Source organism: Festucalex cinctus, chromosome 17, assembly GCF_051991245.1.
Source record: "Festucalex cinctus isolate MCC-2025b chromosome 17, RoL_Fcin_1.0, whole genome shotgun sequence".
Lineage (NCBI taxonomy): Eukaryota > Metazoa > Chordata > Actinopteri > Syngnathiformes > Syngnathidae > Festucalex > Festucalex cinctus.
In genome coordinates this window covers 17857959-17875736 of record NC_135427.1, presented here as the reverse complement: position 1 = coordinate 17875736, position 17778 = coordinate 17857959, and the positions used below count along the sequence as shown (strand labels likewise).

At 42.8% G+C, this 17778-nt stretch overlaps 1 protein-coding gene across 3 annotated transcripts in view; it reads right to left on the bottom strand.

Moving 5' to 3' along the window:
* Window positions 1-17778, bottom strand: part of crhr1 (corticotropin releasing hormone receptor 1) — a 36213-nt gene that overhangs the window by 17090 nt on the left and 1345 nt on the right. For 2 of the 3 annotated variants that reach the window (XM_077501807.1, XM_077501806.1), the window contains exons 2-4: window positions 8064-8157; window positions 4859-4924; window positions 4650-4778 (exon numbers count right to left, since the gene is read on the bottom strand). In XM_077501807.1, coding sequence (XP_077357933.1) covers window positions 4650-4778; window positions 4859-4924; window positions 8064-8157 — 289 coding nt within the window. Of the gene's footprint in view, window positions 1-4649; window positions 4779-4858; window positions 4925-8063; window positions 8158-11508; window positions 12021-17778 lie in introns of those variants that run through there. The other variant, XM_077501808.1, reaches the window with a different exon arrangement.

The following is a 17778-nucleotide window of genomic DNA, read 5'->3' as shown; positions in this document are numbered from 1 at the left end:
TAATAACCCCAATTAGCATACATTAGCACAGTTGGCTAACAGGCACATTAGATCGCACTATTAGCGTAGATTTGGAGAACTAACACACATGAGCATATATTAGCACTGTTCGCACACAATAGCACAGTTGGCTAACAGGCACATTAGATCGCACTATTAGCGTAGATTTGGAGAACTAACACACATGAGCATATATTAGCACTGTTCGCACACAATAGCACAGTTGGCTAACAGGCACATTAGATCACGCTAACACACGTGTGTCACGCCGCCACGCTGGTGGCGGATCATGCTTTTATTTTGTATCCATGTTTCCTGTTTTATTTTGAAGTCATTAACCACCCTCTCACCTCAGGTCACTTGCCCTTCCCCCTGCACAGTTAATCACCGGTCCACGCCCATGATTGTCTCCACCTGCTACCAATCACCCCGTCCATAAAAGCCATCATCCACCACCTGCAGTTTGCCTAACCCCGGGTTTTCACCGGATGCGGTTGCGGTGCGGTTGCGGTGCGGTCCGGCGACGCAAGCAATTAGATTCCATTCATTCGAATGGTGCAGTTTACACCGCTTGCGGGTGCGTTGCGTGTCGAAGGATAGACCTATTTTCTATTTTTGCCGGACGCCGCAGCGGTAGGCCTCCGGCAAATGGCAAGCTAGCACAAATCACATCGAGCGGGACAGGAAGACCGAGCAGTTTCAAAATACATTTCCGGTTACCTTTCAGAATAAAACACTCGCCAGCTCCTATTTCGCAAGTTTTTCAGCAAAACGTGACGTGGGCGTCGCCGGGCCATGTGCTCATTCACGGTTTAGACACCAGCGAACATGGACGAGGAGAGGTTTATATTGGAGGTGGAAAACCACAAAATAACATATGACACGGCACATCCTTTTTATATGGACTGTAATGTATTGTGAGTTTGATGTTCGCGATTGCTTGTTGTGCCCGTCTCGCTTGCCGTACTGAGCGGCAGCCGGACGCGGAAGACAGAAATAAAGAGTGGACCCGCACTGACCCGACTCTCGTTATTAATATACTTTACAAGGACAACCAAAAAAAGGATGCTGCATGGAATCTCATAGCAGAAGAAGAAGAAAAGGTTAAATCAAAAGAAGTCCACCTCTCTTTCTGCTTCTCTGTTGAGCAGACTTTCTGTATGTTTGTCGTTGTGAAATGCCACATGATCGCGCGCGGTCCCGCGAGACACGTTGGGAAGTGGGCGGCGACGGAGCTGCCGGACCGCAGCTGTGCGGAGCCGGTGTGGATTGACAAAAAAATTTACCCGTACGGAGCACGCAGTCAAGACGCACCGCACCGCAACCGCACCGCAACCGCATCCGGTGAAAACCCGGGGTAAGTGTCACAACCCGTGCATGGAAGCGTCTTCACAGTCCTTGATTTTGCCTTGCCTTGCCTTGCCTTGCCTTGCCTTGCCTTGCCTTGCCTTGCCTTGCCTTGCCTTGCGACATGAGTTTGCCCCTTGTTTTCCTCCCTAGCGGAGCGCTTTTTGTTGTCCCCTTTGTGAGTGCCCTTTTTTACCTCTCCAGTTTGGAGCTCTTTTTGTTCAGCGTTTTGTCCCTCTGTAAGAGGAGTTTTCTGTTCGTGCGAAATAAACTGCAGCCTTTTGTGGTCAACTATTTACCTGCGCCTGAGTCCTCCCCTCTCTCGTCGTGACAACGTGAGCATATATTCGCACTGTTAGCATATATTACCATTGTTAGCACACATTAGCATAGTTGGCTAACAGGCACGTAATCGTACTATTAGCGCAGATTTGGACCGCTAACACACATGAGCTTATATTAGCACTGTTAGCACACAATAGCGATTAGCAACATGAGCACACGTTAGCACAGATAAGCACTTTGAGGCTAGCACACATTAGCACAGTTGGTTAACAGGCACGTTAGATCACACTATTAGTGCAGATTTGGAGCGCTAACACACATGAGCATGTATTAGCACTGTTAGCACACAATTGTGATTAGCAAAATGAGCACACGTTAGCGCAGATAAGCAACTTTAGGCTAGCACACATTAGCACAGTTGGTTAACAGGCACGTTAGATCGCACTATGAGCGCAGATTTGGAGCGCTAACACACACGTTAGCATATATTAGCACTGGTAGCGAACATTAGCACAGTTGGCTCAGGCACGTTCGATCACACTATTAGCGCAGATTTGAAGCGCTAACAGATGCGAGCATATATTAGCACTGTTAGCATATATTAACACTGTTAGTACACATTAGCACAGTTGGCTAACAGGCACGTTAGATCGCACTATTACCGCAGATTTGGAACGGTAACACACGTGAGCATATATTAGCACTGTTAGCACACAATAGTAATTAGCAACATGAGCAAACATTATTGCAGAGAAGCACCTTTAGGCTAGCACACATTAGCACCATTAGCATAGGTTGTGCTTTCATGTTGATTCTGAAGTCAATTTAGTGCTGCTACCTGTTGTCAAAAGTTTGACAATCACAATCTTAGATGGTTTTGGAATGTTGTAGATGCTTTCAGAATGTGATTGGATGTTGCAATATGTTTGTCGAATGTTTTTTTTTTTTAGTCGTTGTGTTTCTTGTCCAAGGAGGATCTCGCTAGTGGCTGTCAATGAAAGAAAAGAAAGTGAACAAAACAAAACGGACAAACAAACGATGCTAAGTCCAGGATTTGTTGCAATCTAAATTTGGAAATCCAGCCTGATTCCAGCGCCGTGATTCATGGAACATAATATTCACCGCACACAATAGACTCGATATTTTTAGAAGGAAATGCTTTAATGGGGATCACATCTTCTCCTCATCCTCTTTCTGCTTCTTCATCCCCTTGTGTTCCTTCCCACTTTCAAATAGTTCTTGGGCCATGTTTGTGGTCTGATAATGTTCATGGTCATCCAATGACATTTGGACTTTTAAATTCCCCGTCGCCCCGCCCCCAATGTTTCCAACTTTGTGAAAATCCCAATTGCGAGCATTCCAACACACATCCGGACCCCGACTTCCACAACCAAATTAAACGCGTGATTATGAAGATTAGCTAGCAAGGTTGTTAATGTGACAAACGTTGACAGCGGCGCTATAAAAAGATGGCAAAAGGAGTCACGTGACCTAGCTGCTGAGCTCATAAACTATTCACGAAGGATGAATAATTAATTGTGAGTTTAAAATAGAGCACAAAAGTATACTTTACAATCAATAAAGTCCACAGCGTGACTATCGATATTCCTCCAGTGTGACTTTTTTTCTCATCTTTCCAAATGTTCAGATGACCTTGCTGGCCAATGTTAGCCATGCTTTTAACACGCTAACATTAGCCATGTTGGTTCACATACGTTAGCTATGCTGGTGAAAACGCTAGCCTACAACATTAGCTATGTTAAGTGAAGATGCAAGTAAGCCACACTTTCAACGCGCAAAGCCGAACAAGAGCCGAGCTGGCAAACAAGCTAACACACATTAGTCATGTTGGTTAACATACTAACAGACACATTAGCCATGCTGGTAAAGACGCTAGCCTACAACATTAGCCATGCAAGTGTAGATGCTAGTTAGCCACACTTTAAACACGCAAAGCCGAACAAGCAAACGCGTTAACACACATTAGCCATGTTAACATGCTAACAGATACATTAGCCATGATGATCAATGATGTATTTGGAGAACCAAGTCCCTATGGGGTATATGCCACGGAAGAGGCGGGACTTTCGACTTCCGTGATTTTGCACATGAGTTTGGTTCCGGTCCGGGTTGCAAACGCGCAACCAAGAGGCACAAAGTCGGAAGCACAAGTATTTTGACGCAGCATAACGTCGCAAACCGAACAGTCCCGCCTCCTCTGTGGCATATACCACATTTTTTGTGGGAAACACTTTTTGGTATAGTATTCATGTTTTTGTGAGTTTGTTTATTTCGCGGTGGGGCCCGCTACGTTCTGAATCATTGGCGCGTTCCCGAATGAGCACAAACAGATTTGTCAGTGAAGCTTTTCGGATTTTGTGTTTATGCGTTGCTGCTAGCCTCCCTCCTGTTAGCCGTTAGCCCCCTCCCACTCCTCGTCCTCCTTGGACAAGATTCACATTGATGTTTGTTTGTTGTTGTTTTTTTAAATGTCAGCACGAGGCGAGGAAATGGCGACACTTGTGCTAATTAGCGGCCTTGTTACACTCAGCTGCCAACATGAAGTGAGCTTGATGCCTTGAGCAGTAAAAAAAAAAACAACAAAAAGCCCACATTGTCACTAACTGATGACATCAGCACAAACTGATGACATCATCACGTGTTCCAGCACGTGACCCCGCCCCCCTGGCCTTCACTTTCATGTGTCCTCATCTTTTTTTTTTTCTTCTTGCTAATTTGAATGTTCATGCAAATTTGTGTAAAGAAATGCACGGGAGCCGACGGGAGCAACGCAAACATCATTTGACGTTCTTTTTCATCTTTTTTTTTTTCTCGGCCGCCACCGGCAAGATGGCGGAATCAGGCCACCGAGATGCCGGCAAAATTCATTGCCACTGCTGCTGCTGTTGTGTACAAGCTGCTGCCACTTTGTCAAAGGTGCCGTGTCGATTGTTTGTGGACGGAGTGTCTTTAGTTGCGCGCCGCTGTTGCCGAGCAGCAGCGGATGCGTTTCTTACTGGTAGTGTTGTAACGGACGCCGTAGAACATCTCGGGACACGGCCGGGCCACCACGTGAGCGGCGGGACTGCGCGGCCAGCAGGTGCCGATGCCGTCCAGCGCCGCCTCGCAGTACGCGTCCGCCGCGCCTGCAACGTGGAAGCGCACGCAAGTAAAACCTGGGCCGGCTTTGGCCTCGGCGCGTGTACTTGCCGTGTTGTTCCCTCACCGCTGAGCTGGACGCTAGCGTTGCCCGGCACCTGCGTCTCGTTCCACAAGGACGACGCCCATTGGACTGAAAAGGCAAACAACACGTCACATCAGTATTAGTTCCATGTACTAGTTGACTCTTTTCTAAAATGATGTGCACTAGTAAAATGACATTTTTTTTTCTTCTTCTACTAGTTCCACTTTTGGCCTACTCGTAAACAGTTAAACCTGACTAGTAAACCACTGTTCTGAACTAGTAACACCTAGTAAGCATGTGTCACGCACTAGTTGCCTGCCGGGTTCTACTTGCAGAACCAAAATGCCCACTAGTATTTCTGTCTCACTAATTATACATGAAATTGTTCGACTAGTAAGACAACATTGTGCTAATAGTATCAGAAATGTCATATATACGTAGTTGTGAGGTAAAAAAAAGCAATGCTCCTAAGACATTGTCATGCTACTAGTGCATTGGCGATGGAACGCATTTCCTTCATAGCCTCGATCTGCAGACTTTCTTACTAGTTTCCATGTTACTATTGAAACAAAAATGTGCACTAGTAGAACAACTGTATCTTACTAGTAACATTTTTTCCTCCACTAGTTCCACTTTTGACCAAGTAGTAAACACTTAAACCTGACTAGTAAACTACTATTTTAAACTAGTCACACTTAGTAGGTATGTGTCACACACTAGTAGCCTGCTGGGCTCTACCTGCAGCACCAAAATGCCCACTAGTAGTTCTGCCTCACTAGTTATACATGAAATTGTTCTACTAGTAATACAACGTTGTGATAATAGTGAGCAGAAATGTCACATACTGTACGAAGCTGTGAAAAAAAAGCAATGCTCCACAAACTAGTTGACTCTCAAAATGATGTGCACTAGTAGATTTTTTTTTCTCTACTAGTTCCACTTTTGGCCTACTAGTAAACACGTAAAACTCACTAGTAAACCACTGTTTTAAACTAGCCACACTTAGTTGGCATGTGTAACGTACTAGTAGCATGCTAGTAGTTATACATGAAATTGTTCTACTATACTAGTTTGACAATGTTGTGCTAATAGTGAGCAGAAATGGCATCTATGTAGCTGTGGGGAAAAAAGCAATGCTCCTAAGATATCGTCATGCTACTAGTACATTGACAATGGAAGGCATTTCCTCCATATGCTCGACTTTCTTACTAGTTTCCATGTTATAATTGAAACAAAACTGAACTAGTTGACAACTACGTGCTACGAGTATGACTAGTACCATTGTAAAATTCTACTAGCTATACACTACTTGTACTAGTAGCATGCAGAGGTCAACTAGTGCACCGTTGTAGTAAAATGTCCTCCAATCAATCTTTGCATCACGTCATCATTGTGACCCACTCGTGCACCCCAGTCGCTCTACTAGTGCACTGAATGGTCTTACTAGTCAGGCCAAGGAGTGTACTAGTACATTTATCTTACGCTGGATATGAAGGATATGGAATAAAATGTTGAAAGTGCTTTTTTGTGGGTGTTTGTGCGTGTGTTTAAGGGCAACGGTAAGCGGTGGTGACAGGGGTCCCCGCGGCCACACGCACGCCACCACAGCAAGGACCACGAACACGGACGTGTCCCCGGGGCCTGGCCGCTCTTCTCTTCCTCTGACAAGTTGGGGGCCTCGGGAGAAGAAGCGAGACGGGACCCGAGGGGGGCGGGGGACGCAGCCGGGGGGGCCGCTAGACGTCAACACGCTTTGAGACGTCAAAAGCAATTCAAGTCACGTCGTTATTTTTAACCGCACGTCAGCTGGGCGGCTCATTAGCGCCTCCTTGATGCGCTGCTGGTCATCATCATTCATTCATTCATTCATTCGTGATGATGATGACGACTCAATGATGATCGTTCACTCACAAGAAAACAGCACTTGGATCTAAATGAGCAATGCTAACGCTAATTCAGCCTGCAGCACGCCAATGCCGCTGACCTGCATATATGAGTGGTTAGCCGCTAGCACGTACACGCCAGTGCAAACCGTTGAAGTCACACAGCAGCCATCTTGCGACTCCCACCTCATCAGCAGACTACTGCATCAACTTTACCCTATATGTTCAGATGGTGGGTGGTTTCTGCCCCATAGGGTGCTCACTATTTATTAACACATAACACAAAATAATAATAATAATAATAATAATAATAATAATAATAAGAAGAAGAAGAAGAAGAAGAATATTAACAATAATAATAATAATAACGATAATAACAACAAGTGGACGGTATGTACTGCTTTGAAGACCCCCCTTTTTCTTTTATGGCTCAGTTCCTTAGACCCCAATATTAGATTTGGCAGAGGCAGCTTTTGTTCAATTACACTTATAATTCTTTAATAAAAAAAATAAACAAGTTTCCTCCTGTAAACATTACTAGGCATATCATTTGTACATGTAATTAAGGCAAGTTGTAAAATGTCTGAAGTCCTCTTGTTTATGTTTAATACATTTAAAACACTAAATGATGCTGTTTCTACTAAATACTGTCTAAAATGTTGTCCAATTTGGATATTGTAAATGTATCAGATTGTATGGGAAGAAACGTTTCTTGGGAGGAGCAATATGGCCGCCTCGCGACCTCAAAAGTATTGGCCTATCGCCTATCTATTCATATAGATATAGATCAGTGGCCAATGACTTTATAATACACACGTCATCAAAAGAAAAAAAAACATCTTGGACACGTGACAATTTATCAATTTATCGACAACTAATTGATTATCAAATGATAAATGGACAACACTTTGCTGACATGTTTGGAGACGTCGTCCTCACAATTTGAAAATATTCATCAATTTCTCGCTGCCATGAAAGCAGGCGGAGATGATCTTTTGTGTGTGTTTCCCCCCCCCCAAAAAAAGACGACATTTGCAAACATCTTTGTCGATTGCAACTGAATCAATCATCGATGTATGAAAAAATAATAGCCAGTTGAATCTATCTGGATAATAATGACATGCATATTTCTAAACTTCATCTCAAGTGATATTGCACAATAGTTTTGTTCCATCATTAAACAGTAACAAAAAATACAAGTAGTTTAAAAAAAGAAAAGATTTTGCAGTCAACTTTAAGGCAAAATATATTTTCCTCTAATTATTTGACTGAATAATTCATTGTAGAAACATTGGATAGCGACAGATATCTGTCACTGGTGTGATGTCGTCATGAATGAACTCGTGTGAGTGCGCGATTCTTACCGGAGGAGGCGTTGGCGGCCGTGATGAGGACGGCGTCGCATGTGACATCCGCCCCGCGGGCTGGCGGCAGGAAGACCAAGACGGTGGCGCACATCTGCGGAAACACACGCAAACGTCACGCAAGCCACATGACGTCACATGCAAACACCACGCAAGTCACATGATGTCACACGTAAACGTCACGCAAGTCACATGATGTCACACGCAAAGATCACGCAAGTCACATGATATCACACGCAAAGATCACGCAAGTCACATGACGTCACATGCAAACACCACGCAAGTCACATAATGTCACACGTAAACGTCACGCAAGTCACATGATGTCACACGCAAAGATCACACAAGTCACATGATATCACACGCAAACATCACGCAAGTCACATGACGTCACATGCAAACACCACGCAAGTCACATAATGTCACACGTAAACGTCACGCAAGTCACATGATGTCACACGCAAAGATCACACAAGTCACATGATATCACACGCAAACATCACGCAAGTCACATGTCGTCATGTTGTCACGTAAACGTCATGCAAGTCACACAACGTCACGTTGTCACACTCAAACATCACGCAAGTCACTTGTCGTCACACGCAAACATCACGCAAGTCACATGACATCACATCGTCACACACAAACATCACGCAAGTCACATGATGTCACATGTAAACGTCACGCAAGTCACATGACGTCACACGCAAACATCACGCAAGTCACATGATGTCATATTGTCACGCAAACGTCATTCAAGTCACATGACGTCACGTTGTCACACGCAAACATCACGCATGTCACATGTCGTCACACGCAAACGTCATGCAAGTCACATGACGTCACATGCAAACACTACGCAAGTCACATGATGTCACGTAAATGTCACGCAAGTCACATGACGTCACACGCAAACGTCACACAAGTCACATGACGACGTTGTCACGCAAATGTCATGCAAGTCACATGACGTCATGTCGTCACACGCAAACATCACACAAGTCACATGACATTACACGCAAATGTCATGCAACTCAACTCAACTCATCTCAAATTAATTTATATAGAGCTTTTATTTTGAACAGTCACATGACGTCACATTGTTACATACAAACATCACGCAAGTCACATGATGTCACAAGTTACAAGGCCTGCTCCGCTCACCTCACCACTTTCACATACGCCGATCTATATTTACATTTTAAATGGTCTCCCCCCCACACCATCTATAAAAAATAGTTTTTGTGTATTCCCAAATAAAATGTTTTGGCCAATCAGATTTCAGCATCTGTGCTGCTATGCCGATCTATTTTCCCCAAATCAATCGATTTTTTTTTTTTCAGACCAACACCAGTAAAAGGATTCATTTTGGGGCTTGAGTGGTTAGCACGTCCGCCTCCCAGTACTGATGACTCGGGTTCGAGTCCAGGCTCCGGCCCTCCTGGGTGGAGTTTGCATGTTCTCCCCGTGCCCGCGTGGGTCTTCTCCGGGTACTCCGGTCTCCTCCCACATTCCCAAGACATGCATGGCAGGTTAATTGGCCGCTCCGAATTGTCCCTAGGTGTGCGTGTGAGTGTGGATGGTTGTTCGTCTGTGTGCCCTGCGATTGGCTGACAACCAGTCCAGGGCGTACGCCGCCTACTACCCAAAGCCAGCTGAGATAGGCGCCAGCACTAGGGCTGGGTATCGATTCAGATTTCCAGAATCGATTCAATTCACAAGGGCTCGATTCACGATTCACAACGATTTTCGATTCAGCTGAGGAATTCATGCAGCACCTATTTTAGACAGTCAAAAGTACCAATGCTGCAAATAGTAGAAACTTGTTGCTCTAATTTAATGCATTCGTAAAAATATTAATATTTACATTAAGAATTTAATCCATTGCAGTTACATTAATAATCTGTTTTATTCTCAGTGTAAGTGGCACGGGCTCAGGAACGTTTGTGTTTGTGTGTGTGTGTGTGGGGGGGGGGTTAATCGATATATCGATACATGGTTTTATATATCGATATTGGGATGTGGAAAGGCGCATCGATACGATATCGATATATTGATATTTTAAACCAAGCCCTACCTATCCAGCACCCACAGTCAAGATGGATGGATTCATTTTGGCATACTCGCAGATACCGATACTGAGTACTGATACCATCGTTACTTTTGAAACAGAAAATTTAATGACAACACAACAACAGGTAATGTTTTTAAAAAAAACAACAACAACAACTTTCTTTCTTTCTGACTCGCATGATGATGATCCGCCAATGTCACACAGTGTGACCGCTGAGTTACTATGCTTAAAGGGACACTTGACTCATTGAACCATATTCAGCAGTCAAAAGTGAATATTTTGTCCAGAATGAATTTACTTCATTATTTTTCATATACAATTAATACCTTTAAAAGGTTGTTGTTTTTTCGACTTGCTGACTGATGATGACATCACCTGTGCTGAGGAAGTCGGTAACGACCAATCACGGCTCACCTGTTTTCTGGATTTGGTCAGCAAACTGAGCCATGATTGGTCGTTAGCACGGGTGATGTCATCATCAGTCGCTAGCAAGCAGAAAATGTCATTTTTAAAGGTACTCATTATACATGAAAAATAATGAAGTTCCCACATTAATTATAGACAAAATATTACTTTTTACTGCTACTGAAAATGTCTCAATGAGTCAAGCATCCCTTTAAGTATGAGTGGCTGGTAGGGGTGTTAAAAAAATCGATTCGGCGATATATCGCGATACTACATCGCGCGATTCTCGAATCGATTCAATAATCGGCAGAATCGAATTTTTTTTTTTTTTTTTTTTAGGATTCACACCTTGAGCATGGAAGAATGTTATATGAACGGAACATTAAGATTAAGCCTTAATATTTTATTTTAATGCTGTTCAAACATGAAACAGATTACAACCTCTATAAGATTGAAATTTCAGATAAATAAATAATACATTTTCATATAAATCTTACACTCTACAAGCTTACTGATTAGTATTTTCTAAATTTGAATGAAAAAAAATCGCAACAATCGACTTATAAATTCGTATCGGGATTAATCGGTATCGAATCGAATCGTGACCTGTGAATCGTGATACGAATCGAATCGTCAGGGACTAGGCAATTCACACCCCTAGTGGCTGGTATTGTCAGCCTTCACCCATACCTGACCCACTGAAATAAGGCTGCTATCGTACCACTCACAAAACTTTCCAAGGGTACAGCTGATGGTGATGACATCACACGTCACGTGATGATAAAATGGATTGATGGGAAAGCTGCTGAAGATTGTTTACTAAACAAAACAAAACAAAAAACGAGCGTTTTTCTTTCCCTTTTGGTCTCCTGGCACCGAACAGCTCCGAAAGTGCTGCGGCAAGCATGCAAACTCAGCGTTGGATCGTTTTTTGGCAAACGTGAGCAAGCAAAGTGACAAACTCACCTGCAGGACAAACATTTTCTCCTCACATCCTTCTCACAACAAGAAGAAGAAGGAAAGAAGAAGAAAAGAGAAGAAGAAAAAGAAGAGAAGCTCTTGCGCTCATGTGGGAGCCAGCGTTGCGTTCACGGACAACACGCGGGTGGAAGACGGAGGTGGAGGTGGACTGTTGTTGTCTGCGGCGACCACTCCTCTCGCCCGCGTCCACTCTCAAGCCAACCTCCTCGTATCTCCTCTTTCTCCTTCTCCTCCTCCTCCTCTTCTGTCTCCCGGCGTGTCGACAAGTCCACGGCGCGTCCGCACTCCGCACATGCAGCTGGCGGTGACTCGCCGCCGCGGACGCGCGCCTCGACGCACCGCCCACCCCCAGGCGGGAGGCGCGCGCGCGACGTCGCTCTTCGGGTCGCGCGCACGCAAGCCCCAAAAAGTTGTGCGGTTGTGCGTGCGCGGAGCCGAGCCGAGCTGGCGGGAAAGCAAAAAGAGCGCCGCGTCTGGCGCAGCGCAACGCGCGCGCACGTGACGTCTTCCCATTTGGACTGGCGCCAAAGTGGGAGGAGCCGAGTAGACGCTGGTACGAAAAATAAGATTGATGACGTCAGCAGTTCTCATTATCTGAGAAGTCCAACAACTCATAAATGAAGGAGAAAAAGTCGAGAAGAGAAGAAGCGAATCAAGGAAGGAGTTCAAAAATAAATAAAGGAGAAGACGTCAAACGAGCATGTAGCTAATACGGGGAGCTCACATGAATGGATGAGGAAATCAAGGAACGAATCTATGAGCAAGGAATGACTAATCGAATATCAAATAAATCGACAGCTATTTTGATCAACCATTCATCGCTTACAAATTTTGTTGAACTTGAAATTGTCCACATTGTCACAATTTCAGCCACTCAAAAGCAAGAAAGACGACTTTTAATCGTCTCCGCTTTTTTTTTTCTTAAGAAACATTTGCAAACATCTGCTTTGGAAAACAATCAACATGTTTGCTCATTTTTGCAAGCATTACCTGAAGGAAGCATTGACAGGGAAAAAAAAAAAAAGAAACCAGGAAGTCAATGAGAATCAATTAGAAATAATGTCCTGTTTTTGAATAGTTAAGAAGTTTTTTTGTTTTTTTTTGTTTTTACCCGATTCATTGATTAATCGGAATGAAAATAATCGTTGTTGCAGCCTAGTCTTGACGTTTGTTCAAATCTGCAGAGATTGCCACCTGCAGGTCGGATGTTGCCATTGCACTTCCCAACAAACCACTCAAATCAAAATACAAATCAAACAAACATGCAAACAGGAAGTTGTAGAAATCTTACACTCAAGTCTGAATGACAGCGGCGGGGCGTTCGGGTGCTGTAGGACATTTGTGTGTGCTGGTTTGTGTTGCGTTTATGTGACAAGGAAGAAAGCGCGCATGAAGCTTGATTGTGTTACAAATGAAAAAATGTTTGCCCTGATGCTGAAAGGAGGCCAAATGTTGCAGACAGGACAAACGCTTGCTCCTGATTGGCTGCAGGTGTCCAAGTGGACAAATGCCGGCTCCCGATTGGTCGCTCGTGTGTGACTGGACAAACCAGCTGTGTTTTCCTTGACAGAGGTTGCGTAACGCAGATATTTTAATCAAGCTCCCTGCAGCTGGAAGTGCGACAATGCTGAAACCGCCGGCCCACCGCGCAAACAACCCCCTCTCTCCCGACACCACCCACGCTTGTCCCCCCTCTCTCTTATCCCCCCTGCCGACAACAGACACACACACACTCACAACCGAACACACAATTTGTCTTCAATCAAGCAGCATCATCCATTTACTCACCAAGGCCTTAAATCCCTCCGTGGACGCGCATGCGCTCGTCCTTGTTTTCCCCAAATAAACTCCTTTGTTGAAGTTAACATGGGGAAGCTAACACAAAGAAGCTAACATGTAAAAGATAGTGACACACAAGGAGAAGCTAATGAAACTTACACCAAGCAAACGTAACGCTAACATTACCAAGCTAACACAGCAAAGCCAACGCAATGCAAGCTTGGGAAGCTAACATATAGAAGCTACTATAGAGAAATGAACACAAGGCTATCAAGAAATAAACATTTAAAGCGAACAATAAGCTAATGAGGCTATCACGAAACAAACAACTAAGCTAACATGTAGACGCTAACATGAGGAATCTAAATGGAAGTTAGCATGAAGCTGACAGGAAGCAAACCTGTAGAAGCTAATAAGAAGCTAACATGTACATGATGCTGATACAAAGCAAACATTTAGATGCTAATGTGGCTAGTTACCATGATGTCAACGTAGAAGCTAACATGAATCTAGCTAGCAAAAAGCCAACATACAGACGTTAACATGGACCTACCACAAAGAAAGAAATGAAAGTTAACGTGGAGATAATAAGAAAAAGCTAATACGTACAAGCTAACCTAAAAGCTAACACATAGCAAACATAGGGTATAAATTCTCACATGGAAGCTAATAAGAAGCTAACATGGAGTAGCTAATGAAATGCTATCATGAAAATATGTAGAAGCTTATAGAGATGCTAACACGAAGCTGTGAAAATGTCAAGCTAAAATGAAGTGGCTAACCAGAAGTCAACATGGAGAAGCTAACATAAGGCTAAAATGAAGCAAACATCAAGACGCTAACAAGAGTAGCTTATAACATGGAGAAGCTAATAAATAGACTCTAACATGAAGCTATATGAAGAAACAGAAATAAGTAATTATTTAACAAGTGTTTTACTTAAATTTGAAGCTATTTTTTCTGTTGCGTGGAAACTAACATGTTTTTTTGTTGTTGTTTTTTTTAGGTTTGTTTTAGTAACATACAATTCCAAGACAGAACGTTTGCCTGCGACGTGGCTCGAGTGGGCGTGAAAAATTCTGGAAGGAGCGAGTGAGGACACTTTGATGTTTACTACTTTGTACAAAGTAATTGTCCAAAGTACTTGAGCGATTGAGTACTTTTTCAAAGTAGTTTGGAGGCTTAAAAAAAAAAAAAAACTTCAAAGACTTTGTGAGCTCGTCAAGTTTTGACCCAGAAAACCAAGACAGCTACTTAGTCAAACTCGTAGTGTGTGCTTGAGTGTGTGTTTCTCTGTGTTTGCGTGTTTTGCAAGCTCGGTGTGTTACTTAGTTTGAGAGTGTTGTATGTGGGTTTTATCCGTCTGTGTGTGTTTGTGTTTGCCAGGTTTTTACCGCGTTCGTTGGCCTACGTGAAGAAAGTTGGCTCCACCTGAAGTTGTGATTGTTTCCCAACAAGTAAACAAAGGCTGCGTTGGGAATCTATTGGCTCCTTCCCGACTCCCCAATCAGCCAAAAAAAAGAAGAACACTTGAGTTCTATTTCTCTTTTGACGCTACTTTTTCAGATGCTGAAAATCCCTTTGTAGTGATTATGTCGGGTTGAGGATGATGACAACTTGAACAATTGCGAACAACACTACAATATGGATTTTTAGAACAAGGCCGAAGACGATCAATTGACTGCTCACTAATATGCCTTCATTGTATAGCAATTAGGCGTGAGAACATGTGGGTATGATATGATATGATATGATATGATATGATATGATATGATATGATATGATATGATATGATATGATATGATATGATATGATATGATATGCGATACAAGGCTCACAATAACAATTATCTCACGATATGACGATACCGTGATTGTCCATATATTGGTCAGGTAATCAATTCACGATAATCTACGATAAAACTACTCAAGACATAAACTGATGTTTGTTCTTTTTGTATCATCACTGAAATACAATATTAAAACCAGTGTCTTCTTCACAGTGAATACCTTAGTGTATTTTTTTTTGTAAACCAATACGTGTATTGGTGTGTTTCATTTTATAAACTGTGACACCATTTTTTGTGCAACATTGCAAAAGTAAATAAGAAAATAAAATGACTTAAATATTAAATCCAATTAAATCAATATTAATATTCCTCAGAAATTGTGTGCTTGAAAAAGTCGAAACATAAAATATGTTTTAAAATATTAAAATTGAAGATGTAATCCACATTTTTCATAGAAACGTATGCAAAAGTGAGTCAGTTGCTGGACAGATAGACATGTCAAAGAGGGATGATAAGTCTTCTTCACCTGAAGACTTGCGTCCAGCTCCCACTCTTATGAGTTGCTCCCTCTAATGGCCCACCAAGTAATTGCTCAATATGTCATGAACAATGGAGCCGTCATTATGGCTGTATATGAACTACAAATATCACGATACTTGCGTAAGCATATGGATACTCTATCGGGAGACAAAGCATCACAATTTATCGCGATTATCGATATCTATCGTCACACTCCTAATAGGAATTGCAGATGCATTGTGGGATGCATGGAGGGCCCTACGAAAAGGCCAACTCACTACGTATGTTAGTAAAGTGAAAAAGTGGATTTTGAACACAGCTGATGTCCGGAGGTTGGCGACGGCTGGAGATGGCAGCTCGGCCTCGAGAAGATGAGCTATCGATTTTGTGCCACGGCGGCACGAGGAAAACCTGTTAGCGCTTGTCAGATTATTTTGGGATTACATTTGTCATGGGCAGATGACGGCCCGCCAATCATCCCCCTGCGAAAATCTCGTCGTTTACAATCACCGGATGGAAGACGAACGACACAACACGACACGCGGTGACCTCTTTCCTAATGAACGAGACAAATCTTGATCACGCTGCCGACTGACAGCTCCCTCGCCAGCGCCGCAATCGATTCTTACATGGAAGCGCTGGACAAACGCTGGCTTCTCATTGGACACTCAGCAACGCTTGCTTGTCACACCCCGGCCAACACGTCACGTGTTTATGTATTGATTTCAATATGACAGAAACATTTTTGGTGTTTTTGTGACGTGAGCCAGGAGGCGGCGGCACGTGCTAAGGTCAAACCAGGTGCAAAGGTCAAACTGCGGTCGCCTTTTAATGGCTGCCAGCCAGCAGGCGCGCGTGCAGCGGTGGCGGGAAACAAACACATCAACACAAAAATGTGAGACACTCCAACAAAAACGCAGCACACGCGTGTTCTTTGACACAGATGTCACTTGAAAGCTCCTCAGCGCTAACCTTGCTTTCGCAAGATGAATTCTCGCGGTATTTGTGAGTTCACAAACTCCCGAGAATTTGAGATTAGCTTCCTCATTAAACTAGCATGGAGGAGCACACTGAAGCTAGCAAGCTAACGCTTGAGAATTTAGCCTGAAGATATCAAACATAAAACTAAAAGGGAGGCACAAACATGAAGCTAATACATGAAACTAACAAAAACAAAGCTAACATGTCGAAGCTAAAAATAAAAATAAATGTAGACGCAAACATGATGTTAAATGTAGCTAGCGAGTTAAAGCTAAAGCTAGACGCTAACATGAAGCTAACCTACACAAACTAACATGAAGGCAGCTAACATATAAGCTAAATTGAAACTAAATGTAGAAGCTTAACATTTGAGAAAATGAGCCTGGAGAAGCTAACATAAAGCTAACAAGTAGTAGCTAACATGAGGCTAAATGTAAATAGTATGTGAAGCTAATAAATGTAAAAGTTAAAATGTAAACACTACAATGTAGCCAGAAATGCGTCAACTTAAACTAACATGGAGGCATCACTTAAAGATAATTCAAAATTAACGTAAAAGCCGTGGACTAGCGCCCAATGTCACTCTTGAAGAGATTTTTAGTCTCAATGATTTTTTTTTTTATTTGGTTAAATAAAGGAAGGAAAAATCATGGTCACCTAAATGCAACTAGCATGAGGTATACCAAATCACGTTGTAGGTACGTGAAACCAGACATTCAAGTAACAATAAATAAATGTACATAAATAATCTGTTTAAAATCTTGTAAATGAGTCGCAATGTCAGCCGTAACGTTTTGTTGTTCTCTTCTTCCCTCTGCTGCTCTTTTTGTGTCATTGCAACCAAATGTCCATATGTGGCTGTCTGCAAGTGTTCTGTTTTCTTTAATAACTAGACTAAGTGCAATTTCTGGATAAATTGCATAAGAATGTTGAAAGCTGAATGCTAATAGCTGAATGCTAAGCTGACTGCTTATGAAGTAAATTGAAAGATAAATGCCATGAAAATTACAAAGTTTTAATTGAAGTTAAAAGATAAATGAATCAGAAGAAAACGGAACTGCAATCTGTCTAAGGTGGGATTTAATAATTTCAGAGAAATTATAATCCATTTCCTGAAACAATAGTCAGTTGGTATCAAACCATCGAATGTACTAAAATGTGGTCCAAGCGGGGTTTGAACCCAGGTT